General features: G+C 43.1%; 2 protein-coding genes across 2 annotated transcripts in view; both read right to left on the reverse strand.

Moving 5' to 3' along the window:
- LPCAT2 (lysophosphatidylcholine acyltransferase 2) overlaps nucleotides 1-25,287 on the reverse strand; it is a 32,514-nt gene extending 7,227 nt beyond the window's left edge. The window contains exons 1-11 of the mRNA XM_065848283.2: nucleotides 25,043-25,287; nucleotides 18,996-19,135; nucleotides 17,744-17,961; nucleotides 15,420-15,532; nucleotides 13,556-13,616; nucleotides 12,515-12,573; nucleotides 11,310-11,344; nucleotides 9,004-9,058; nucleotides 6,222-6,304; nucleotides 5,555-5,680; nucleotides 4,263-4,416 (exon numbers count right to left, since the gene is read on the reverse strand). Coding sequence (XP_065704355.1) covers nucleotides 4,263-4,416; nucleotides 5,555-5,680; nucleotides 6,222-6,304; nucleotides 9,004-9,058; nucleotides 11,310-11,344; nucleotides 12,515-12,573; nucleotides 13,556-13,616; nucleotides 15,420-15,532; nucleotides 17,744-17,961; nucleotides 18,996-19,135; nucleotides 25,043-25,249 — 1,251 coding nt within the window. The 5' untranslated portion in view covers nucleotides 25,250-25,287. The remainder of the gene's footprint in view (nucleotides 1-4,262; nucleotides 4,417-5,554; nucleotides 5,681-6,221; nucleotides 6,305-9,003; nucleotides 9,059-11,309; nucleotides 11,345-12,514; nucleotides 12,574-13,555; nucleotides 13,617-15,419; nucleotides 15,533-17,743; nucleotides 17,962-18,995; nucleotides 19,136-25,042) is intronic.
- On the reverse strand, nucleotides 1,545-3,288 carry LOC136107317 (calpain small subunit 2-like). The gene has a single exon (XM_065848284.2). It carries the CDS (start codon nucleotides 2,708-2,710, stop codon nucleotides 1,964-1,966), a length of 747 nt encoding a protein of 248 aa, XP_065704356.1. The 5' UTR covers nucleotides 2,711-3,288; the 3' UTR covers nucleotides 1,545-1,963.
- Nucleotides 25,288-25,888: the final 601 nt, after the last annotated feature.

The raw sequence follows: 25,888 nt of genomic DNA on the forward strand, positions 1-25,888 counted from the left end.
ATAGTAAATCTTACATTTAGGGAAACGAGAAAGTTTGCATTGTAGTGAACAGTCTCCATTTAGAGTTGCACAAGGAGACAGGGCTAGAAATCTGACTTATGCAGCTGGCAAAGCTTTCTGCGAGACAGACACAGTCAATAAGGTTTCAAGTGCTACTGCCCCAAAACCTTTTTCTCACTGTGTAAGGTAACAGGAAAAATCACGTGTGTGTGTGTGTGTGGGCACCAGTCATTCCTGTTCTGCCTGCTGAAGTAAACCCTGAGTCACAGTCCACAGAGGAGCCACAACTGGACTTTCTGAGGAGAACTGCAGAAGCACCTCTCTTGTTCCTGGCTCATTATCTGAGAGGCTATTTCTGTAATTCCAAAATTTTCACCGTCTGTTGCTACATGCAAGTTCTAACTAGTCAGAAAGGGAAATTCTGCAACAAACCTGATAGGATGGTGCTCACCTAGAGATATTGCACTTCCCTCATGCTCCGTTTTCTATTACTCAGAGCCCAAATGCCACCCTGTGCTTTTCCATTGAATAACTGGGAGGGGGGTGAATGCTTTTAGGAAGGAATTGACCTCTTTTGGGCCAATATGAATATTTTTACTGTTTCTGTCACCCAGTTTGGTATTCAACAGAGAGCAGAAGGGAAAAAAGTCTGGGCAAAAATTCTAAGTTACTTTTCCCAAGTTGCAAGTAAAAGGTTTCTGCAAGTACACGAGGGAAGAGAACTCATCAGTTTTGAAAACACTGTTTGCCAAGCGTACCTGAAAGATTTAGAAATCAAAGCTATGGAAATTTAGAAGCAAACCCAAACCATAGTATCGCATTAATACTCAGCTGCCCTGCAGGTGTTGCGCGGTATTTCGCAGTGAGTCCCCCGTGTGTGGGCTCTCACTCCGCAGGCTGCAGCGGGAGTTCTGCAGGCTGCCTCCTCCGCTCCCCTCCGCATTCCAGCCAGCACACACCCTAGATTGTTTTCTTTTAAAGCAGCACAGCCCTGCAGAGAAATCTGCCTTCTTTCTATGCTGTGCAAGGACTCTTTTCTTCAACTATGTAAACCTTAATTCAGAGAAATGTACCTTTGACAGTTCACGTTATTCCTTTTACTCAAAAATTGACATACTGGACAAAACTGCAAAACTAGCTTGAGTGCGGTGCTGCACCCTGATAAAATTTAACTCGGATAGCCAGAGGTCGATTTTGGCTGTCTGTCTGCTATGTGACTGCAGTATTATGGTAAGCTTCTCTAAATATAAATGTAGTATTTTAAGTTGTTTTTATTACAACTATAATAAGGCTTCAAGGAAGGAAAAAAGATTAGTTAATAGAACTGTAGGAAGGAGAAAAGGGCTGTGTAAGTAGCCTTATATAAGTCTTCAGTTTTGTCCTGGCCAGCAGGTGGAACTGACCATTCAGGTTTTGCTTCAGCAGACAAGCATGAAAAAGCAGAAGTAGGAAGAAATTAAATATGATTATGTAAATTTGTTGATCATTATAGTTATCACAAATCTCATGTTTTTCCCCTTGTTAGAAATAACTGCACAAGTGCCTTCACTAGTGATTGCCTTCAGGCAGGCAGAGCTTTATTCCAGCTTAGTGAATGCTGACAAATCAGAACAGTAACATCACAAAGCAACACCAAACTTAAGAGCTTTTTATAGAACAGTTGTATACAAGCCAACGTACGTGAAGAAGTAACTCAGCTTTGATTGTTCAACATATTCTTTTCACTTTGGAGTCTAGAGTTAGTTTTCTGAGACAGATGTAAGCAGCTGTCCGACTGACAACTTACACAAACCCTTCCAAAAAGCAGAGTGAGGCATGCACAAAAGCAATCACAATGCTTCAGGCTGAGCTATCTACCAGTAGCTACTTCTGCCCTAGAATAAAAGACTACAGTTCTATAGTACGGGATCATAGGCGTCCATCTGTATCTTCCAGCTGAAACTCATTCTTCTCTGTTATGCCTTCATGAATACATGGTCAGCTGCAGCCAGTCTTCGATGGTCACTTTGATCTGTCCATTTCCATCTCGGTCCAGGGACTTGAAAGCCCGGAACATGCCGTCCAGTCGTACCAAGCAGCTGATGAAGCTGTTGAAATCCATGCTGCCATCCTCATCGGCATACCTGCGCACGATGACCCGGCAGAGCTGTTCGTTCAGGTGGAACCCTGCACCCTTCAAGGCATCTGGCAGCTGAGCTCTCCCAAGAGTGCCTGACTGATCGGTATCGTACTGCTTGTACACACCTTGCCATTTCTTGATGTTGTTCCACAGGTACTTAAACTCTTCAAAGCCCAGTTTGCCATTGGTATCAGTGTCCATGACGGCTACCATGCTACGGCATGTGTCTAAGCTGAAGCCATCGGTCTTCAAGTCTTGGTGTCTGGAAACCACTTTGTTCAGGATGTCCCTTAGCTCTGTGGCACACACTTCCATATCATCTCCAGCCAGCTGGGCAAAAAGGCGACGAAACCGTCTGATCTCCTCGCTCTCACAGGCTTCCACATTTGTAAAATGACTGTGGGGAGGTGGAGGTGGCTCTGGATTATACTGAGCTGCTGCTTCACTTATAAGATTGACGAGACCTCCAACAAGTCCTCCAAGATTCCCTCCATGTCCGCCTCCTGTTAGAAGACCTCCAAGGCCACGTGCAAGGCTCCCTCCACCGCCACTGCCACTTGCTCCACTCAGCAAAGCTTTCGCGAGGAACATTGCAGATTGTTTGCAGGAGTTACTCGGAGATCTAGTGCTGCTTTAACTCTCCGAAGCAGCGTTGTGTCTGAGCTGGGTGTGGGCAAAACACAGCTTATATCTGCATGCTTAGGCTTCACCTTGTCTGTGCATGTCTCCAGCTGCCAGAGTTACCTCACATCTCAGTAGTTTCTCTTTATTGTTAATACGCCTCTCTTTCTTGTTAATACGCCTCTCTTTCTTCTCTGCATAGTTAGCTTGATGTTATTTGAGGAATCTTTTTAGAAGAAAATAACAATGAGGCTGAAAGCCACAGAGCAAAAGTCTCAAAATACCTGTGCTCCTAATTAAAGCAATTTGAAGAGAGCCCAGCCACATTAGTGTGACTGTTCCTCAGTTGGTCTCATCTCCTTAAAGATGAATGCAGTGAAAGGTTGCTAGAGCCTTGTCTGTTCTTGCAGTCGTTTATGCCTTCAGCTTCTTAGTGAATTGAGCATTACATTGCTAATTCGAGTGACTGACATTGTTGTGCCAGATAGGGAAAGTGAAAGGAATTTTGGCTGCCACACCATATTTCTGTTGCAGGTACTTTGCTTCAGGACTTGGACTACATGTTAATAGGAGGCAGTGATCCAAGGCGGGGAGGTGAGAATGAAGAAAGAATGAGTACCTAGCTCTGCCAGGGCTTCAATGCATGCAACAACTAAGAAAATATATTTGATTCCTCTATTGTAGAGCTTGTGAAACCTTTTTATCTGGAAAAATCCTGGAATGGTTTTAATCAGCATCTGCAAGACAATGACGTCCCAAGGACAGGTATGCTGCTAAAGCTAACTTGATCAGGAAGCATGATGCTGAGCTGGGAGAGCTCCTATGTTAAACAACCTCCAGTTCATAAGCCCTTGCAGTACAATGTGCTGCTCGCGCTGTAGCACATATTGCATGCCTAGAAGTAAGATAATTCTATGCTGTGCTCTAGTTATTGACACTTCTGGAATAGCCAGAAGGCCACATCCACAAAGCAGTTTTTCACATCTTCAGAGAGCAGTAGAAAATGGGAGAGATCACCACTGACTATGGAGGAAACCCTAAATGATCAGATTAGCACAGAGCCTCCTTTATGGCTGGAGATAGGCAAGAGGAGAATCCTTCTAGTGTCTCATAGCACCCTTCACAAACACTGCAGGAGCATACGCTCTTGTCAGCTTCAATCTGCCTTACATTATTTTCTTACAACTATATCAGTTACTTAAGCTGTCAGAGTGTACACAAGATCAAAATCTGGGGTAGGCAGAAGGAAATGTTCAGCCACTACCAGCATGAAGATAATCATCTGATGGTGGTACAGCAACTTGGCCCAAGAGATGACAGCCAGCTAACAAGTTAAAAACTGACCAACCTTCTTCATCAAAACTTAAGAAGGAAACTTTAAGACTCACCTATATTGCCTACAGGAATTGCTAACCAAGAAGCATTTACTAAGGTGGACATAATGAATTCAATATACTTTTGGGATGTGATTCTTAACAAAACATTGTCAACAAGATTTCCAGCCAGGTAACCAACTACTTACCCTGTCAAAGAGTAGAAACAGCTCCCTGAGGACATCTGAAATAGGCAGCTTTAAGTACTCTGCAAACTCCTCAATTCCAATTCTTCCCCCTTTGGAAGCACTTGCAATAGCAGCAAAGGTATCCAGCTGCTCTCTGACATGATTCCATTTTAGGCTACACAAACATGAGGGAGAGGAAATATTTCTATACAGCAGATCTTGGACAGATGGAATTTCAGCAGAAGTTATTACAGTGTTCAGAGACAAAAATAGCAAAATAGAGCATATGCGTACAGCATCAGAAATGCTGTGTTTCCAGCCTGAACTGTTACATGAAATCAACAACTAAGGACTGCTCCTCCCAGTTATTAATATTAAAAGCAGGCAGTTGTATGCTTGGGTATATCAGACTTCCTTAGAGTAACTTCCCAAACCTAGAATCATCTGTCCAGTAACTAGGCTAGTCTAACAAAGGGCTTTTCATTGCCATAAATTCACATCATGCTCTGCGGTGAATATTTCGTAACTCAAGAAGGGAATAGGTCTCAGCTCTATTAGCCGACTCTCTACCCAAATGCTACTATTGCTACAGCCTGAGAAGTCTCTGATCTCTTTGCAGAAATACACCACTGCACCTCAGTAAGAATCATTAGAATTGCCATGTAACTACTGAAGATTGCTCCAGACCGAGTTCTACAAATGGATATATAGCAGATACGTAATAAGTCAAGATTCACTGTGCATATACTTCAGATTTGACTGCAGCCATGCCAGGTTATTTGACAGAGTTACTGTATTAAGTGGTTCAGTCCTCAGATTCCATTGTATCCACACCAAAAAAGTTGACACCACTAGGGAAACATGGCTGCGCAGTACAACTAAGACCCATAAACCACCGGCTGAATTCTCAGGCTGGAAAGTAGTTGTGGGTTTTTTTTACTTCTTACCACATATTTCCTGTGCGTCTCCCTGAAAGGAATTTAAATTGGGCCCTGAGATTACCATCAAGTGCCTAAAACAGACACTGCTCTACCACCCTCACCTTTTGGTGAGACAATTCTATAAAAGATTAGAAACATGCATTTTTTCCTGTTGTAACACTGCCCACAAAAATTACTTGGGATTAATTCTTACTGGGATTTTCCTAATCTCTGATTTCCGTATAGTTTATATATGTAGACTGTATGCATTAATACACTGTATTACATGTGGCCAAGTCAGTTATCGGGTTAGTCATCCTTTTGCAGATTGCCATCAACACCTGCAGCACTGCAGTAATTATGCTGTTACACCAACAGCTAAACTTCCCTTACTTGAGTTTCTTGCTAATTTTGGTGAACTCCACCAGCCCAGCTTCCATGGGTAAAGTCAGCTGCCCCGCTGAAATCATCAGTCTGCAATCTTCAAAAGTGTGGTCAGTGACCGGCACATTCAGAGCACTGAAACAACATCAAGAAAAAACAAAAAATCAATTCTTACATTAAATTATTTTTAGGTGGCTGTTTCCTTTCTCTGTCTCAGTTTGGCTTTAAGGCTAATACACAAAACAAGTGATAATTCATTCTGGCACTGCTGCACGTAGGATAAAGCAATACATACTGTTTTGTGAACCTGCGGAACCATACTGTGAAACTACATTATGATAGTGTCGTGATGTCTTAAGATTTCCAGTCTCACAAATGCATCCCGGTAACCTTGGAAAACAAACCACCCACTTATTCTTGCCAAGCAAATAAGGGAGCAATTTATTCCAGCTTTCCATTAATTCAGCATAACAAGTTCCAATGTAGACGTGTAAAGCGTGTAAAAACAATCAGGGTGTTTCATTATAGGAATTTGACACCTCTTAGTGAAAATCTAGAGCAATTCTTACATATAGTACTCAGGACTTGGCTAAATTGTGCTTTATGGCTAGGATGTTTATATGGAATTGCTGGATATAAAAGTTCTCCAAGATTTTATTCATGACTGATTACATACGTTGCCATGGTTTGCCGGACTCTATCAGCAAAAATAATGGGATCATTCTTTTCTTCCTCAGTAGGAACATGAACAGGCAGAAACTGAAAAAGATGAGTTATTCAATCAGTGCAATAGCCATCACTTTATTAGCAATATGGACAAAATCTTATTACTGCTTGGAATAGGGGAAAAACAGGAGAAAAAAACAGCCATGCAATGAAGGAACCGGACACTAGAGGTCTCAGCAGCCTTAGGAACCGCTCAGACTCTTCTGCCCCAGCCACACAAATGAGATTTAGTCCAAACCTGCTTCTTAAAGATTGGTAGAAGCTGCTTTAATATGAAAAATCAAACCACGAAGAAGGAAAGTACAATAAATGCATACTTAGTTAGAAAATTAAATGCTGCACTGGTAAGAATGTGAGTCTGAAATCCTGTCCACTCCTTTTCAAAGATCCTTTGTAAGTGATGCCAGATAAAGGGAATAGTGATATTTAAGGCTTTTAAATATACACTGCAGTCCCACCTCATACCTGTTAATTGTATCTGTCAGCATGTGACTGATCAGCTTCCTGTATGATAAAAATGTTAAGGAATCTTAGTTCTGAATTTTAAGTAGAGCACTAACCAGATAGAAATGCTGTAAAATTCTGGAACTCCAAGCAGAGAGTAAAAAACCCCAAGAAAACAACCCCCTCTCCTCTCAAACCCTAGAAAACACCCCAGATATCTAAACAGCAACACATTTACTATTGAGGATTTATTCAGTGTTAATATGTAGGAAGCTCATGTAACATTACAGTAAAAATGTACGATAGATGAATTCTGATCTAACATGGCATGAATCGGCATCTGCTTGTTTGCAAAGTGTGTGTGGAGGAGTATTTTCTTCTTTCTACTCCGGTCTCCAGTGTTTGTTTGCAGCTCTGCTTACCTTGCCTTTGTTCCGTTATGGTTGTGATTCATCTCAGTTCTGCTGCTCCCCCCCGAGAAATCTTGCCCTTAAATCCTAGAATCCAGCAACTCTAGAATGCGGTCCATCCTGAACAGCATTTTTATCTTTGTTTTTAAGAAATTGTGCTTCTTTATGATTAAAACCAGTAAGTTTATGGAATCGGTTATCTGACAGATAGCCATAAAATTTTCTGTTTATAGCTAAAAGTCGTCTCCCTTGTAAGACAGCAGGAGTCCAGCTGTTCACATGAAGGTTTGAGGTTTCATTCCTTCTCTAAGCAGCTGCCAGCTCTGTTCAAGTCTGACATATGTCCCTGCTTATTTCAGCTCCCCTTCAGAAGTCAGCTAACTCTTCAGTTGAGGAAGCAGGGGCACAATGTGCAGGCACAGAAAACTGTGTCATCACTGCCTGAGATGGAGTCACAACTCTGAGCAGTTTATCTATGCAAACATGGATCATGGTCTTGAAAGTGGTCATTACATCATTTGGGGCTGAGGTCTTGCTCAGACAGAAACCTCAATTTCTAGCAGGTTAAACACCACCTCTGTCCCCTTCAAAAACCCCACCTACAAGTAATTATTCATACAACCAGTTTGCCAGAAACCACAGCTGGGGATGAAGACTTTGGCTTCCTGGCCTCCTGAGGTGGCACGCGCCATCTCACACACACCCAGCCGCCGGTCTGGTGAGGACCGGTGAGTACAGCTTCCCTGCCAAACTGCAGTCCTGTAAGAGAAGTTCTACACAGCTCTTCAGGAGCAAAAATACTTCTCCGATCTGCTTCGAACATGAAATCTATTTTAACAGGCAAGTTTGAGTTCTGTTTGGAAGCAGGGGAAAATAAACCTTCCACTGGAAGGGCTACATTAACTATTTCTTGCTCCCATGCTTGTAAATTACATAGCTATGTTCTTCTGTACAAAATCTTCAGGAGAATTAGCTTTTTGGTACACCCATAAATATCTGTCTACTGCATGTACTATACACTAAACAAGGTGCTCCCTTAAAATGAATTTTGTTGTTTCACAACAAAGACCATATTGCTAATTTTTAGTAGTAGCAGCACTGCGTGTGTTCACAAAGCTTTGCAAAACTTTGCTGAAGTCCATGTTTTGCAAACAATCAGCAAAACCTGTCGGAATTTCTCTGATTTCTCAGGTCCTTAAACCAACTTAGTCTACACTGACAAACCTTTGTGGTCTGGCAGGGAATGTGGAGCACAACACTGACACTGCTTGCACCTCAGGTACCTGGCCCCTCACTGCTGTGCTTTGAATGTGGACTCCGACAGGGAGCAGTTAAGTGTACTGATACCATGAAGCGTGTGTGTTGCTTCAGTTGTCATTCAGCTGTCTTTGTGCTGTACAGCTGATTTTAAGGGGTCGAGGGAACTGTTTCATTATACAAGGCTCTAGAGTCCTTAAGTAAGCTCATAGCTGCAGAAACCTTTTAGAGTTCAGCCTGGGAAGATGGTGAGGAAGACAGGTAGGTTTTGAAGGGATCAGGAAAATGAAAAGGTGGGGGAAGGACAGAAGTTGTTACCTTTAACAGAACATATTAGAATTCTCAGTTTTAACATCTTTAAAATGTATGTGGGGATTTTAGCAATGGTTTTACAATGCTTTAAAAATAAAGGTATCTGTGACTGCTTTCTTTTAGGAACTCATCAGATTAAGTGATACATAGATACAGACAACAAATCTAAACATATTACTCACCGTGATTCTGTTCTTGTTTCTGAAACATTTATTGTTCGCTAACAGTGACTAACAAGGTGAATAATGCATTTAAAGTATAAGTTCCCTGGTTGCTGAATCATAGTACAAAAATACTTCTCATTCTTACCTCAACTTCTACTCTTGTGTAGAGCTGACACAGTGTCATTAATAAAAGCTCTGTTCTGCAGGCAAGGAACAAGGAGGAAGAAAAAGATCTTTTATTTACTTAAAAATGAAGTATTTGCATTTCAGCAGATGAAACTTATTAAGGCACTGACAAAAAAACCAGACAATACTGAGAAAAGTTTTTAAGTACCTTGCAGTGAAGTTCCTTTAAATGCTGCTTTCAACATTTCTTCTGTGGGTACCTGCTGCTTGCTCATCGGGCAGGTGTTCTCATGCATATTAACAATACTATACAGTTCTTTGGCTAGCAATGTGTATATATGTTACTTTATCTTTAAAGAGGTGAGTACCTACTGGATTTTAAAGGTTTAAAAGCTTCAATTCTGATAAATAGCTTTATTTTATCTTTTATTCTCTCATCTGCAAAATGGGAACAGTAACTTCCCTCTGCAGAACTGAAGCAAGGATTTGTTAGTACTCGCTACCCATTTTGCAAGTTATAGTAGTGTTTACACAAATGTGTTAATGAAGTGTCAGTATGTCTGAGACCTTCAGTGCTTTTAGAAAAAGTCACAAATTTTAGTATAAACAGGTAAGGGGGAGGAAGAAAGTGCAAAAAAGGATAAGCATAATCACTTCCACTTCTGACTTGTTTTCACTGTGATTTTTAAGAGAAGTGCACATTTGCTCTTTAAAATCAGGGAAACACTAATAGAACACCTTCAAGCAGTCTTTCTTCTGTTCTTGTTTTGGACAAAGGTAAAAAAAGGGAAAAGAAAGGAGAAGAACTAAGGGATCCTTTCTACTTTCTGCAGGAACCCACTCTTAACACTTGAGTTTCTAACACGTAACATCAGGTTTTCCTCCCAGTAAGGCACAAAAGTAAGAAAGAAGTAGTAAGTAAAAGCAGAAATTGGGTCAGGAGGTTTCTGAGGAGCAGAGCGGCGCTGCCTCATCCTGACCGCAAGACCGAGGAAGCTTCACAAATGATAGTTCTGCGTTTTGTGCTCCACCGGTTTGCGTGGGGGATGTTCTCCCAGGTCCCGTTACTTTCCTTAAGAATCTCTAGATTCTACCCCATCCATCCCTTCTCTTGCCACGCTTTTGCCAAGCTGTTCCTTTCACAGGAATGCCTCTGATTTAATTTCTTTCTTCATCTATTCACCATCTCTCGTAACTGAAGACGTAACTCCTTTTTGCTCTTCCAGCATAAATCCTTCCTAAGGGAAATTTGTAGCAGGCTACTGAATCTGCAATATTAATTACTCTCAGTATGCTGATAACTGTAACAGCGATGATGATAATAATAATAGCAAAAAAGTATTGGGGAACTAAATGAGATGGACATTTTCATTTAGGTCACCTCTCCCAGTGTCCACTCTGGAAGTGTGCAGGTGCTAGGATCAGCTAATGAGAGTTTAAAAAGCATGTAGTATGTGCCCCGCTAGTTCAGACATGTTGCAAAATTATTGCCTTAAATATTTTAGTCACTTAGTAAATCAGTAGTACTGTACTTAGATACACTACATATTCCACATGACAATGTTTTATATGGATTCTGCAAATCCACATTTTAATGAATATTTATAAGGTGAAAAGTATTTTCCAGATGTATTTTCAGTGCATTTGTAAGGGTTTTTAAATATTTTAATAAAATATTTTATCATATTAGGAGGCTGTCTGTCTTGAGAAATGAACGTGGATCCGCTACTGAACTATTTTTCATTCTTTCAATATCAGACACTATATACACAGCTGGTTCACTGGGATCTCAGAGCAATTGCTTTTGTTGAGTCAGGTAAAACTAAAAATCTAAAGAATTCTAGATCTAAGACTGGGGAGAGATGGGAACATTAGTACTTGTTTTGCCCATTTTCTTCATTTAGTCTCCTATGACTCTTCAAATGAGATGAAGGAATGAAGGGATAAAATAACATTTTTTTTTTCTTCTTTGTATACCATGTAGGAAACGGTAAACATTTATGGATTTTGATGACTATGATTGTTTCCCAAAGAAAAAGAATTTCAAATCTTTCTTTTGCTCTAGTGTCATATGCAAAATGCAGGAGAAAATGAAACAAGACAGTGGCAGAGCTGGAAATAAGTCTTCCTAATTTGCAAACCCTTTCTCTAGCCATTCAGATATGAAACCTACTGCAAGACAGCATTATCCCTAAGTATTTCCCTCTCATAAGAACAGATCTAGAAGAACATGTGTCTTGGCTTAACTGGATCTGTTTGGCAGACTGTTGGACATTGGGGCAAAAAAATTGTGTATGTAATTCTCAGTAGGATTAAGAAACTTACCCCGAATAGCCCTGCCATGTCCAGGTCACAGTATCCTAAGGAAAAAATAAACCACAGAAATGTATGACAAAGTCGGGTGGGTGTTAGAGAGCAGGTAAGCTGCAATATCAAACAGGCACAAGTTTAGCAAAAGCAGCTAATGGTTTTATAGTCCTGTAGTGGAAATAAGTAAAGGTGTCAAGGCGACTGGGATTCCTTGCCTTGCAGACTTTTGATAATTTCAATAATTGGGAATACAATTTAGATAGTTACTTAGATATTTAAAATCACTCATTCTGATCCAAAAAACAGAAGTAGATTTTTCTGGAGGACTTCACTGGTCTCTTCAGAAAGGCATCCTCATAAAATACGTTTGATTTCGGTTTTAAGGACATTTCTGTGTATTACTTCCTATGTATAATTTTTACAATGTATACTGCTGATCCTTAAATCCTATCAGTGAAATGCAATATCAGTCCCCTTTAGTGGTTCACTTCAATGCTTTCAAATTGATTTGTAAAAGGATTTAACGAAGGAATCTTTGTAAATAACAACGACAACAACAGTCACTTGTTTTTCATTTAAAAACCATTAGGAAAGTTTGGTCTTTTCTGTATTTGTTTGATGACCACATAATAAAAGAAAAGTCAACAGGTTGCTCGGCTCATGCCCCAGCATTCCAGCTGCCGGTGAAGCAGAGAGGTGTGTGCACCCCTGTACTCGGCAGAAAGCGTAAACATGTACTCAGCAAAACACGGGAAGGTTGCAAGAAAGAACCATCTGTGAAGCTGCTGTCCTGAGGTGCCTGAAGGAGGCTGTGTTAGAGGTAATGCTTGGCTTTGCTTTTGCTCAGAAACTTTGCAAGCCCCTTTGCAGTAAGGCTATTTTGAGCTCAAACAAAAAAATTACTTGTAGGGAAGTTGCATGCATTTTATACTGCAAAGTACAGGCTCTGTGGCTTTGCAGGAAGTTTCTGACTTCCGCTGCAATACTTCCCCGTGCTCCCTCTCACTTTAATTATGGCTAGGAACGCCAGCATTAATTTTTTCACAATCAGAATAGATGGCGATATCTGGGAAGCCCAGCTGCTTTCAGGAGCTCTGCAATGCTAAGGCTCAGGACAACAGATTCTCCAGTGACAATGAAAAATATTTATCGTAGGTACCATTTAAATCGGGATTTTGACTTCATATTACTAGTTAGTCATAGAAGAACATTCTGCTTACCACTCTGTTGGGGTATCGGAGCAACACAGGTTGTACAGGGACTCCTGGAAGAAAGGCGCCTGCAACCATAAATTAGAATTGATTGTTAAGACTAAGCTTAATTCAGCAGTTGTGAGTTTTAAGCGATGTCATGTAAGACATGCTATCTGGAAGGAGAAATTTTTAAAAAGACAGGAAAAATGGGAAGTGTTCCTTTTTCTTGTGTGTGGTGCATTTGTTTGTTGGTTTTGTTTTTTGAATCAGCAGGGCAACTAGCAAGATGTCAGAACAGAGAAGGGCTAGTCTCCACTTCAAGGAGAAAGGTGCCTAAGATTCCTGGACTGTTCAAACTAATTTTCTGTGTGCTATCACCACATTGACTGGCTTTCATTTCAAAGGACTAAAGGCTGTTGAGCATTTCCTGAAGCCTTCTCTGCTCTGATCATCTTCGTAGGTGATATGGATCTGAGCATGTAGTACTGGTTTTGTAATGTTGCTACCCAGGACACTGCACAGCAGTAAGAAAGGAGAGCAGCATGGCTTAACAGAAGTGCAGCACAACAATCTAATGATCAGTGATGCTATCAAGTGCCTTTCTGTGTTAAAAATAATCTATTTTCCTGCTTTGCTAAGCACTATGCAAAGATGTTTCATAAATTGGTTGCCAAGTCTTGCACGGCAAAATGTACAGGAATCTAAGACAACATGACTATAAGCTGAGCTAGAAGAGCATAATAAGTAGCGTGTATTTTGGTAGTTCATCTCATAATAATCACAGTCAGGTTTCTGGGTAAATAAATTAGATGAAAACTGTACCCAGAAAAATATACAATCGACTAACCATATACATCATAGGTATTTTGCATCCTACAAAATACCAAAAATTAGAAAATTAAACTGACTAATATAAAATCGTGGATTTAATGCCACTGAAACTTTAATGATATAAGACATTACATCAGTGCTGTTATGGATGATGTATGTGCAGAAGTATAGAACTAGAACTACCAAATTAATATTTCACACATTATTTCCCAACAACAATGTGACAAAGTCTCTCACCTTGTTTAAATGTGATCAGACAAGAACGGTTTGTACAGGTGCCTTCTGGAAAAATCAGTATCTTGGATTTAAAGAGAAAGAAATACATATATACACACATATTTCATAAAAAGATTATATTTCAGCATCAGTTACATACAGGCTGACTTTTTATACATGCTTTGTGACATATTGCCCTGCATCACAAAAACATCATTACTGTTTCTAAAGGAAATGAACAACTAAGTGAGGGATGCTCACAGTAATATTAACCTGTTAACCTGGTCCATCTTCATTTGGAAACAAGTGCTTTGTAAGAGAGGGGTTCTGGGGAAAGGCCTTCATCACTTCAGAAATATGGCACAAAAGACTAAGTATTTCACTTGATATGTTTGTTGTTGGTAATGATATTTGTTCCTCTGCCAGCAGCTCCTTATTGAACTGCTGGGTGTATAAACATCAAGAGTCTGGGCTGACATGAAGTGCACAAGGTACTGGAGCCTTTACAGGCACAGCTGCTGTCAGCCCGAGTTGAGATCACAGCTTGAGGGGTAGCAGCAAAGGCAGAAACAGTATGTGCATCTGTGCTGCAGCCTCTGAAGGCGATGCACACTGCTCCACAGCCTCTAACACACCAAACACCCAGAAGGTTTCTGGATTAGTGTCTGAAAGATACAGATTAGATGTGCAGTGAGCTGCAATGTGACACACCAAATGCAGCCCCCGTGGAATACAAGAAAGCTTTGTGTTTCTCATATCACTACAGGATCACAGGCAGTATTCCAAAAAAAGCTCAGCACAAGAACTGGTCTGGATCAGAAGTGTTCAAGGTGTGCCCCTACCGCAGTCAAAATGAACAGGTCGAGACCAGATGGAAGAGGGCAGTGTTAGGGCACACCCAAGAGATACAGGCTGTTCTGGGTATGATAAGAGACAGCTGCACACACCATTTTACAGTTAGTCTCTGACTATACATTTTGTAATCAGAAATTGTTTGCTGGTGCTACGGTCACAAAAATGGGTATGCTTCTGCTTAGCATATGTCGTAAGCCCCAGAAACCAGATCAGTTACTGACCAAAGAGTAAGTAATCATTCCCTACTTCCCCTTTGGTTTTGTACAGAGTTAGGAGAAGCACTAATCAGAACCTCGTGGTGTTATTAATGATAAGCACAAGTGCTGCCCAGCCTGTTGTGTTTTGGTTTTAGGCAGACAGAATGGGGAATGTAGCTACTCCTCCTTTTCTGCTTTGCTAAATGGGGGCAGCCCAGGCACTCTGAACAGGGTGTTACAGACATGTCTTGTGGCCAAGTTTCTCAAAAACAAAAAAACCCAAAGAGCAGGAGGAAGGTGTGGCCAGGGCACAGGACTAGGAACCACCCAGTGACACTCCAGGTAGTACTGCATTCATGTTCACAGTATTGATGTTTACAGTGTTGATGTTTTCAGCTGAAGTACTCTCCATGCTGGAGCTTGGACAGCCTGGGTTACTCATCTCACCTGCTCGTCCCCAGCTGTTGTGCGCACAGCTCTGCAGTAGCTTCTCACACATGAGCTAGCTTGAGAATACCGATTCACACATACCGACGCGAGTCATCTGCTCCACCGAAGGCAGCATGTTAAGGCTTAAAGGGAAGGCCAAGAGTATCTGCATTTTGGAGCATCAGTTGGTACTGGCTAGATTTTAACTGACCCATTTGTCATGACAAAACTCTTCCTGGGCACCAGCCTTTCATCTTCCTCCCCTAAACCAGTTGTATACCTGCGAGCTGACTTCATCTTCGTACATCAACAGAATCCTGTTCAGCTGGGCACTTGTAGAATTATGATGCACAGTGAACATGGAATATGAATACATGACAGAAAAGTAGTAGTATATTTATTACCTGTGGCCACTGGCCTCTTGATAATGCCCGCTTAGTTATCTCGGCGGCTGTATTCTTTCGTGAATCAGGGTCTTGACGAGAAACTGATACAGGCTGAATGGAACTTAAAATTGCTGTGAAAAAGAAAAAAATCTGTATGTCTTATGCTAGGAATTAGAAAATAACAAGGGTTCAAGGCTCCCTTGTAGCAAAAAACTTGTTTTTCTCCTATTAGGAGACAGACTCTGCACAAATGGCTTTCAGACTAAATAGATAAGAAGAGTATTATTATTGTCCCTATTCTGCAAAATGGGAGATATATTTACAGTGCCAGCTGAGGAACTTTACAGTGCTAAATTCATTCAAACACTTTCTGCTAATTTTGTTATCTTTCAATGAGCATCCGTACATAATTCTAAGACAAAGACCTGCTCAGTGGCCGCACTCAGGCCTAGCTCATGCAGACTGCAATCAACAACTAGTGGGGCCATGCTCAACAAGGTGTCACTTTTCAGTTACAAGGCATACACAGCTTGTATGTAAATTACAGAAGGAACACCCCTCTCACTTCATCAGAAGTCAACATCAGAGTGTGTGGACCTACTGAGATGTGATGAGAAACTTGGGGAAGAATTATCTTCTGTGTCCCACACCTGTGCTTCTAAGAGAAGACCAATGTATTATCAGTTAGTTTATTTCCAACAAAGACAGTTTTCTGTGTTTCCTACTGAGTTCAGTTTTGGGTTACTGTTGGCTTATTCTTTTAAGAGCCCTATACAGCGAAGAGACATCCAGCAGAAAGTCTACAATTGGTTCTAGTAATAATGCAAACAGGAATTATTTTTGTGCAAAAGGAGGAGAAAATAATGGAAGCATGAGTCATCTGATCTTTTCCACTATCCGCATTTCCTTTTTGAGTTGTTTCTCTTTTATTCCTTCCTGGTTTGACTCCTATTAAAAAAAAAATCTGTAACAGTTCCTGCAAATTTAAACTTATAAATATGGTATTTTCCAGATTGCTTTAGTCTGGCTCTGTTTTGAAATGACCTTCACTAATCAGTGTTCTACATTTGTGGGCCACACTGTTAAAGACAGCAGTTGAACAGATTTCTCAAGCTATCTACTGGGAGAATTTTAAGAGAAAGCTTCTAGCCTGAGCAGTTCTGAAACATGTTTTCAGTTGTCACAGAGGCACCCCGAGGTTAGTTTAAGGGACAAGAGGGTAAACCGGTGAGAAACAGGGTTTTATCACTCCAAAGTGACAGGTTCGGATATCAGTTGAGGAAAATTATTAAGGGGCAGCAACTAATACAACAGGAGGTCCACAGACTGCATGCACGTGGCTTTCCCCAAAACAATGCCAGAGCTGCCCCTGAGTCCGGGACGAATACGCACCTGCCTGAACATGGTGTGGGGTTATTTTAAAGAGATACATGTACTTGTAGTGAGCACGGAAAGTGTACACTCGCAATTCTGCGAGGGTAAATTTATAATACACTCGCAATCCTGCGAGGAGAAACACACGTGGAAATGTGCACGGAATGTTACACGTGCTTATGTGGAAGCACGGGAGGAAAATACACTTGCGATTCTGCAAGGGTTAATTTATACATGTGCTCGTATTGAGCACGGAAAATACACGGGCAAATGCGCACGGAAAGCATATGTACTTGCAATTCTGCAAGGGTTAATTTACTCACACCTGTGGCAGCAAGGCGAGCGGAGTCTCAGTCCCGGGGAGCTGGGGCTGTGGCTCCTGGCGGCAGCGGCTCAGCTCGTGCTCCGAGAGACTCGTGACAAGGAGTGGAGTCTCGACGAGAGTCCCGTTTTTTATTGGCTGATCAGACCTGACTGTAGGCATTCTAGAAGCTTCTCTGCACCCCCATACTGGCTGTGGGTGCCCCTGAAGCTTCCAAACATCCCTCACGCTGGCTGCGGGCTCCCTGGCACCTCGGCTCTGCCTTCTCCTAAGGGCCCTGGCCAGGGTGCTCTGGGGCCAAACAAAAGAAGCTGTCAGCCTCAAACAGCAGAGAGAGAGGGAGATGTGCCTACTGCTTCCATACTGAAGGAGGGAGGGGGAGAGAGGGGGGTTTGCATCCTGCCACATCAGGATAAAGCAAATTTAAAGTAATATTATATTTCAGATCTGAAAAGGAACAGCATATTTTTAGACATTTTGACTAATTCAGAAAGATAACTTGTCCCAGGGATTTCACTGGAGGTAATCTGTCAAAATCTTGAGAATCTAAGGATATAAAAAAATCTGCCCCTAAATCAGAGATAAGATTTTTGGCCTCATGTCAAATTGCTGACTTCTAATATTTTACTTTTTCATAAATACTTACTGCCAAATACCGGAGTTGACAGGTTCTCTGCTCTCGACACTACTGATGGCATTCCCGTTAGGGCAGAAATAATGGCATCAAAAAAGCTTGAATGAGGAGCTGCAACAACAACTGGGGCTTCCAGCAGACCTGCTATTTTCCCTTTCACTTTGACTTGGAAGCCCATTACGAAGAACAAGGTACGAGTTAGGCATGAGAGGGTTGTCTGGATCATCCTCCTTGTAAACAGAAACACAAAAGTGTCATCCATCTAACAGTATTTCTTTTGTACTTTAAAAGAGAAGCCCATGAAAGATTTCCCAGTTCTCAGCAGCACTGGGGCCAGGCACAGAGGAGCAATACTACTCCCTGGGAGACTACAGGGCTAAAGGGGAAGAAGTAGGGAAGGGAACATCACCTTTCCACGTTGAAACCAGATTATAATTTTAAAGATAAGGCAGTGTAAAGCACCTTACTCAACCCTCCTCCCAGGTAAACTATTTCTCTTGACATAGCATAACTCTTGTTACAGCATAACACTATTGCAAGGGGAGGGTGGGCAATTAGCAGATTCCATCTCCTTTTTGTAAGAACGTAAGTAACTTCGATACTGTTCGTTTGCTATCAGTTTTAACAAGTAAGATTAGTTGACAATGTTCCATTACAGGAACATGTTCCCTCAAGAGGGGATGTGTTCCCTTCACAGGACGCTCCTTGGTCTCTTGGCCTGGTCAGAACTCAGGCCCTGTGTCGCAGCGACAGGAACGTCAGCACGCTGAGGTCAGACGCTGGGTGACCGAAACTCAGAACCCACAGAGGCAGCTTCAAGGGCAGCACAGCTAAGAGAAAGCTAATTTTCTCATAAATTATAGCATAGCAGGAATTACAAAGGCTACACAGAAACTCAGCCTATGTACTATTAACAAACACTTTTCTTAATGAGTTTCTTTTCTCAAATATTCCTGTTGGGATTATTACTAAAGTCCTGGCTTACAGATAGTCTATAAAGACTTTTATAGATTTGTTTCAGCCTCAAGACAATTGAAAATCTACCTATTTAAAAAGCTCCACTGCTGTAAAATACACTTATCAAAAAGTTGCTTCACCTACATGGATAAAACTAAGACTTGACTGAGGACTTCTCTTTAATTAAAAGGAAAGGAGTAAGTGGGAAAGAAAAAAAAAAATATAACAGAAGCTTTAGACTCCAGCTTTGTGTTATCTAAAAAAAAAAAAACCCACAGAATTTTCACAAGTATTGGTCACTTTTTACCTTCTCCATCCTTTAAGCGGTACAGATCCTTTTGCAGGGTGACCAAAAGTTGCAATGGATGCCAACAGCCATGCTAGCAGCACAAGGGATGCAATGCATATGGCACGGGGGGGTAGCAAAATAATTCCCTGAAGAACAGTCTGGAAAAAGAGAGAGGAAGAATCTAAAGAAATGGTATCTACAGGAGTGACACTGATATCTGTGTAGTTACATTATATGGACTTTAAAATACTAACATTACTGCTATATGATTTAGCAAGGAAAGCACTCATGATTCCTATGGGCAAGCCAGTCAGAGCATTTCACTTTTGGGTTTGGGCTCTCATTTCACATAGAACTGGAACATCTGAGTACTGGAGTGTTTGGCTTGGATGTTGTTAGACAGAGGGGTAAACGAAGTTTGGCTTTAGTTTATGCTTAGCCTTGGTCTGCAGCACACAGCCAGCTCCCATGAGGCTGCCCAGCTGATAGCATCTCCACTACAGAGCCTTCTGTAACAAGCTGCCTCTCTAGAGGCCAAGTGGGATGGTTAGCGTGACTAAAATGTATCCTTGCTCTTCCAAAATGACTAATGTGTTGAGTCACAGTGTTGCTGCAAGTGATCCTCACTACTGCCTCCTTGAGTAGTGCACACACAACACAACTGCATCTCCCCTAGCTCGGACTTGAGCAAAACGGGGTTTTCAGTAAAACGGAACCTGTGGTTAAGGCAAAGGGTCAGACTGCACAGTGCTGTTGAAGCTGCCGTAGCAGCTCTTGCCCCATTGCCTCTGGAAGTGGTTTGCTCACAGCCCACAGCAAATCTACAGCAGAACCCTTCTGATTATGAAGCCCAGCTTGTTGCCTTCTGTTTGAAGCATCTTGGGTATTAACCTCTGTGCTAGGACCTCTTTGCATTTTTCAGAATAAATTGAGGAAAGCTTGGTTTCCTTTCCTTGCCACAATCAGGAAGCTGTTATTATCTTGCTTTAGCTTGAAGCAAAAGAGACTATTGAGAGAGTTCTGCCATGGTTACAGACAGCCAAGCTAGGTAGCAAAACTGGTATAAAACAGATCCAAGCTGGCACTGCAGTTCACTTCTGCAGTTCTTCATAGGCATTTGTAAAAGCAGTGGAGGGAAGGAGAAACACTAACATGCCCTGCTTGCAAACAATCCTCAAATACCACCTTCAGCCCCACCTAAGGAATTTTGAGCTTGCATTTTTTTCATGCACAGCTCCAGGAAACATTTGATTTGGCACCAGGTTGTTAACAGGCAGCTGTGGTACTGGGCAGGGCAGGAAGAAACCCTCAATTATTATTTTACCGCAGTAAATGAGGTTAGAAACTGTATCCCGGAGGTTGGTGTTTATGGTGCAACCCCGTGCTATGTGTATGGTGCCAGCCCAGGCCTGGGGGGCAGCGGTGGGAGGCGCAGCCCCGTGTTCCTGGGACACCACTCAGTCCTCGGGCATCTCATCCAGACCAGCCACCGCGCACCGGGGCCTGGCTCAGAGCACCCACCGGTGCACAAACAACACGCACCCAAGCAGAATTGTAAGAGTGAAATTTTTTTCTTTTTTTAATTTGGGCTGTTTCTAAAAGTCCCTCAGAACTTAGTGGTCACCCACTGACAGCTCCACCAGGTCACAAGAACAGTAGAAGCTATTGAGGGAGAGTTCTGCTTATGAATTTATTATTTTTTATGCTCCACTATTTTTTTAAGGAAATTGACAGCTGAACAACAGTGTTCCTCTCTCAAAATCAGTCTTTCTGGTAAGCTCTTCAGCAATTACTACTTACTGTACAGGAAGAGCAAGGCATTTAACAATAAGTAAGTTTTACAAAATAGTTTGTAACTTGTAAACTTGAGCTATGATTATTAAGCAACACAATGGATTTTAATATACCTCTTCAAAAAGGAACAAATGTTTGTAGCACATGTGGAATATCAGCATCTCTGAGTATTATTTATCCAATTCTTTAATACAGTAGGTTGGTTGTAATTGTCCTTTCATCAACGTGATCCTTTCCCTCTCCACCAAATTCCTTCAGTCTTCACATAATGTCCTCTTACCAATATTCAGGAGAGGCTCTGGCTCTAAGCCCTGTGATACTGGTAAGGATTAACAGGAATTTTGGGCCTCCAGGACTCAGTTCTGTGTTATAAAAGGCACCGTGACAGCACACCAAACAGGATAGTGGAGACACAGTGTAAATTAGGATAAAGATGAGAAGCAGGTCCATAGTGTCACTGCTTGTGTGCTGTAAGCACTGCCACATAATGTGTCTGCAGGAGAGATGGGAATGTTCAGGTGTTGCTATTTCCTTCTTGAAGCATACAGTGGGTTTTTTTATATAGAAGTTGTATATAAAGCTATGGAATTTTAACCATAACTTCATGGACAACAGGAAGAGGACTGCTCTGGATCACAGAAATAGATTCAGTAGCTGGGTATGTTGAGCTTTGGCCAGGGAGATCTATATTGTTCCTATTCTCTTTGGTGCCAGTCGTGGCAAATCTGAAAAAGTCAGGTAGCAAGTTAACCCAGCCAAGACTTCTTGCTTTCATCTCTAAATCAGATTTACCTTTTCTTTTCCACGTGTCCTCTTGTAATATGATACATAGTCTCAGTTCAACATTTCAGCTGCATTCAGTTATGCAGAACGGGCAGCATAAACATAAATTAGTGTTTTGACTTAAAATAACGTTTTCCTTTATGAAGAAAATAATATTTATGCACTGACCTACAATGAAAAACAAAGGATGCAATTGCAAAAGCAAAACAATTGCTTCCTCAAAACTTTTATAAATTCATTAATCTATTTTAGGCAGATGCGCAGATGGTACTGATTTGCTGATGCACGCTATTGGCTTTCTAGGTCACTGTGTAATGAGGGAGAGTTGATTTCTGGTCCATCAGCTGTAGAGCAGGGAAAAGAGAAAGGTCAAGGCAGGCTAGAAAAGAAAAAGTATATAAGATAAATATACAGAAGAAAATACAGGTTCAAAGTTTAGTAGCTACTAAGTAGGATCAGAGCCGCTGTAGCTTCTGTATACAGTCATCACAAAGAATTATTCTGAGTCATGCAAAGAACCCTTTCCCACATTTGGAGTCGCCTCTGGATGTTCTGTTTAAGGTGTGCGCTGCAACTGCAGAGCCTGTCGCTGCTGCAGTCACACTCCACAGCTCACTGGCCCTTGAGCAATGCAGGCAGCGGGCAAGGGGAAAAGCAGCTCTTTCAGAAACCCACAGAATCCAGATTGAATTTTGTGCAACTTCAGCTGCGAAAAAGTTACCCAGGAAGCAGCAGAAGAGCAGGCTGGGGACCAGAATGAAGACAAGCTCTGACTGAACTCCTCTGACCCCTGAAACTGGGAGCAGGTGGCCGGTCTCCCAAAGCAGCACACACAGAGCAAGACCAGGTCTCCCATTGGCTTCCAGAGCATGTCCCAGCACTCTGCCAGACAGGCTGCTCACTTCCAGGCACAGGGCTGAAAATCATCTCACTTTTAGCATGCTGGTTGTGCCAGTACATAGTGCACCATTACATAATTCCACTGAGCATCTCTTCTCAATAACTTAACTAGTATTTGTACTTCGCAGTGCAGTTCAGATGTTTAAGAGGGCAAGTGAGCAATCAAGATGAACAGAACTAAAACTGAAAAATGAAAAAATTCCCAACAATGAACTGCAGCCAGCTTCAGTCAGAGGACGGAAACCAGGAGTATTTGAGCAACTGTTTTAAACTCTTGTTTGGCACATGCAGATGTTTAGCATAGCACAACTGATCCTTGTTTTGCACATTCCAAAGAAAGACAAAAATCTCATTGGCTGTTAAACTGTTAGCAATATAGAGATGGGCAAAAGATTGTAAAATCTCTGCTGGTTTTCCATTTGGCTACAGCCTGTTTTTGTATTTGAAGCTGAATTAAACGCAAAGAACTAGCCTGTCTCATGTTCCAGTTCTGTTCATCAGGGGACAGCAGCCTTTACATTCAAGGAGTTCACCAATATATGAAAAATCCAGCTTTGACCTCCCAGAGAGGGTTTTGAAATTTTATCTGTTTTTATCAGTGTTACTAAAGGAATAGTATAGAATAGGGGGAATATAACAAAACGATCTGGTAACATGCAAGAACGGAGATACGCTACACTTGATTTAAATGGAAAGAGGAGGGATGTTTTCCTTTTTTGAAGCTTATAGCAACACACTGTGGTAAGGCCCTGATTCCCAGCTGGTCTGATACGCAGAGCTGGGCAGGAGCGGAACATCCATGTAGAGGATAAAGCAGACAGTGGGAAGTATCCTGGTCTCCATGACTGTGGGGGAAAAAGAACAGTAGGGAGCACCACACAGCACAAACAGGTTGCATCTTTTGTGTCTTTCTGGTTTAAAATTCTGTAACCTGCAATTTTGCCTCAGAGCTCATGAGCACCAGGCCCTGACCCTACTGAGTGCTTTTCCTTCCAGGTGTGTTGTGGAGTTATGTATAGGGTGTATCTTGCTTTAAGACATACAGTGTTTTTCATTTCTTCATCCTGAAGCAAAAAGGTAGGATATATTTGTCATAGATAAAATGGTAATTGTAGCTTAAAACTGCAGGTTTTGAAAGCAGTCTGTGCATCCTCTATTAAGGAATAACAGCCGGCACAGAAAGCTGTTCATTTCTGGAACCTCACTAAGAACCTTTACCTTAGGGTTCATGCCTACAGCTACTGATTCATATGCACTTGAAATGTGTTTCAGGCTGATAGTAAAACATAGGGGATAAAGGGATTTGACACGGTTTTCCAGGTTTCTCACATTTCCTCCACCCAACTACCTTCAGGGTAAACATTGTGTGTAACTTGAGGAAGAGCTATATGAAACATAAAATATTTAGTTGCACAGCAGCCTCAGAAACGTGTAACAATCAGCAGAAAATACTTTAAGTTCACCTATGCAGTGATGTGCTCGTTGTCCTCACTGAGATGTCAGTTCATAATGGGTTCATCAGCTCAATTTTTGAAGAGACTGTTTTTAAAAATCAAAGCCCAGAAACAGAGTTTGCTTTCTTAATTGGAAAAATACATTGGAAGTCCTGTGTGCACACAGCTCAGAAGCCCAATTCAGTTCACCCAGTGACACCAGTCAGGAACTGCGGATACTTTGTTGTCCACACTGTAGTATGGAACCAAGAGATTAACTCCCCCTGCTCTGCCCCAACCCAGGCTTAAAATAAGCCTAAAGTGAATTAAGCATCTGAAACAGGATTACTGTAAAAAGTTATTTTCTATTTTAGCTTATCAGATCAGAGAGAAGGTATCATCATCTTCACTCTAGAACTGAGGTGTGTGACACAATGGATAGATGGACATTATTTCATTCTCGTGATTCAAACGGTGCAAACTGGAGTAAACAGGACTCCTGTTTTTCTCTATGAGTAATGTGTCATTTGATCGTGCAAATATTTTCAAAAGCTTATTGCAAATCTTGTGTTAGAAGTTTACATTTGAAATTGACAGGCTTCTGTGTGTGTAGAGCAAACACGCAGTTTGTGGACTCTGAGGAGTGACAGCTTGAGGAATTTCACTTCAAAGAACAGTGCGTTTTTTAGGCTGAACGCCTTTTGCATCTTTGACCGTTTACACAACCTGTCAATTTTCTTCCCCCTGTCACTAGACAGGATCAGGAAGCTAGCTGTGCTGTACTTGGAAAGGAGCTGCAGATGTTTAACCGCGGGTCAGGTTTGCCGCTGTCCCACACGGGCTGTAGGCCCCACCAGCGCCCCTGCCATTCGGGGCGGTTTCGGCGGGTTTCAGCCGTATTTATCCCCCCGTCGCATCCTCCCGCTGCAGGAGGGCTCTGTACGGTCACCGCTGACCGCCACACCGCGCGGGCCACAACGCCGTGGTTCAGAGCGGCCGAAGTGACGCTGGTTTAGCCAAGCTGGCAGAAACCCGCGCAGCACAGCCGGCGTGCTGGGGGTGACGGGTGACCGACAGCCGCCCCCGCCGCACCGATGCGCATCCCAGCACCGGGGCAGCCCCGGCGCCCCTTCACGCCCGCGCCGCCAGCCTTACCCGCAGCTTGTCGCCGGCGCTCAGAGGCCTCGGGTGGACGAAGGGGTTGGGGACGATGGGCGCGGTAAAGGAGCGCTGCCGGGGCAGTGGCAGCACCCGCTTCGCCATCCCGCTGCTGCCGCTGCCGCCGCCGCTGCCGCCGCCGCTGCTGCTGCTCCCGCTGCTCCCGCTGCTCCCGCCGCGCCGCCACCCCGGGCGATTGCGCATGAGCCGCCGGGGGGGCCGTGTGTCTCGGCCCTGCCCGGAGCCCGAGCCCGCCCTGCCCTGAGCCTGAGCCCGCCCTGCCCTGAGCCTGAGCCCGCCCTGCCCGGAGCCCGAGCCCGCCCTGCCCTGAGCCTGAGCCCGCCCTGCCCTGAGCCGGCCCTGCCCTGAGCCTGAGCCGGCCCTGCCCTGAGCCGGCCCTGCCCTGAGCCTGAGCCCGCCCTGCCCTGAGCCGGCCCTGCACTGAGCCTGAGCCCGCCCTGCCCTGAGCCGGCCCTGCCCTGAGCCTGAGCCCGCCCTGCCCTGAGCCGGCCCTGCACTGAGCCTGAGCCCGCCCTGCCCTGAGCCGGCCCTGCCCTGAGCCTGAGCCCGCCCTGCCCGGAGCGGGCGTTGCCCTGAGCCGGCCCTGCTCCGCCCTCGCGGCAGCGCCGGCGGGCACGTGCGGCCGGGCTGCTCGCGCTCGTTCGCGCGCGCTCGTTCGCGCGCGGCTGCGGGTCTGCTGGGGGGCCGGCGCTGAGGCGGCCGCTGCCGGGCGGGAGCTCGCTGTCCGCTGCCACAGCCCCGGGAGACTGGGGGGCGACCTCATTAATATTTATAAATATGTAAAGGATGAGTGACACGGGGATAGAGCCAGGCTCTTCTCGG

The sequence above is a fragment of the Patagioenas fasciata genome, chromosome 13 (assembly GCF_037038585.1).
Source record: "Patagioenas fasciata isolate bPatFas1 chromosome 13, bPatFas1.hap1, whole genome shotgun sequence".
Lineage (NCBI taxonomy): Eukaryota > Metazoa > Chordata > Aves > Columbiformes > Columbidae > Patagioenas > Patagioenas fasciata.

What these genes read in the sequence shown, in the direction of transcription:
- LOC136107317 (XM_065848284.2), bottom strand. Translation starts at nt 2,710, where the DNA reads ATGTTCCTCGCGAAAGCTTTGCTGAGTGGAGCAAGTGGCAGTGGCGGT.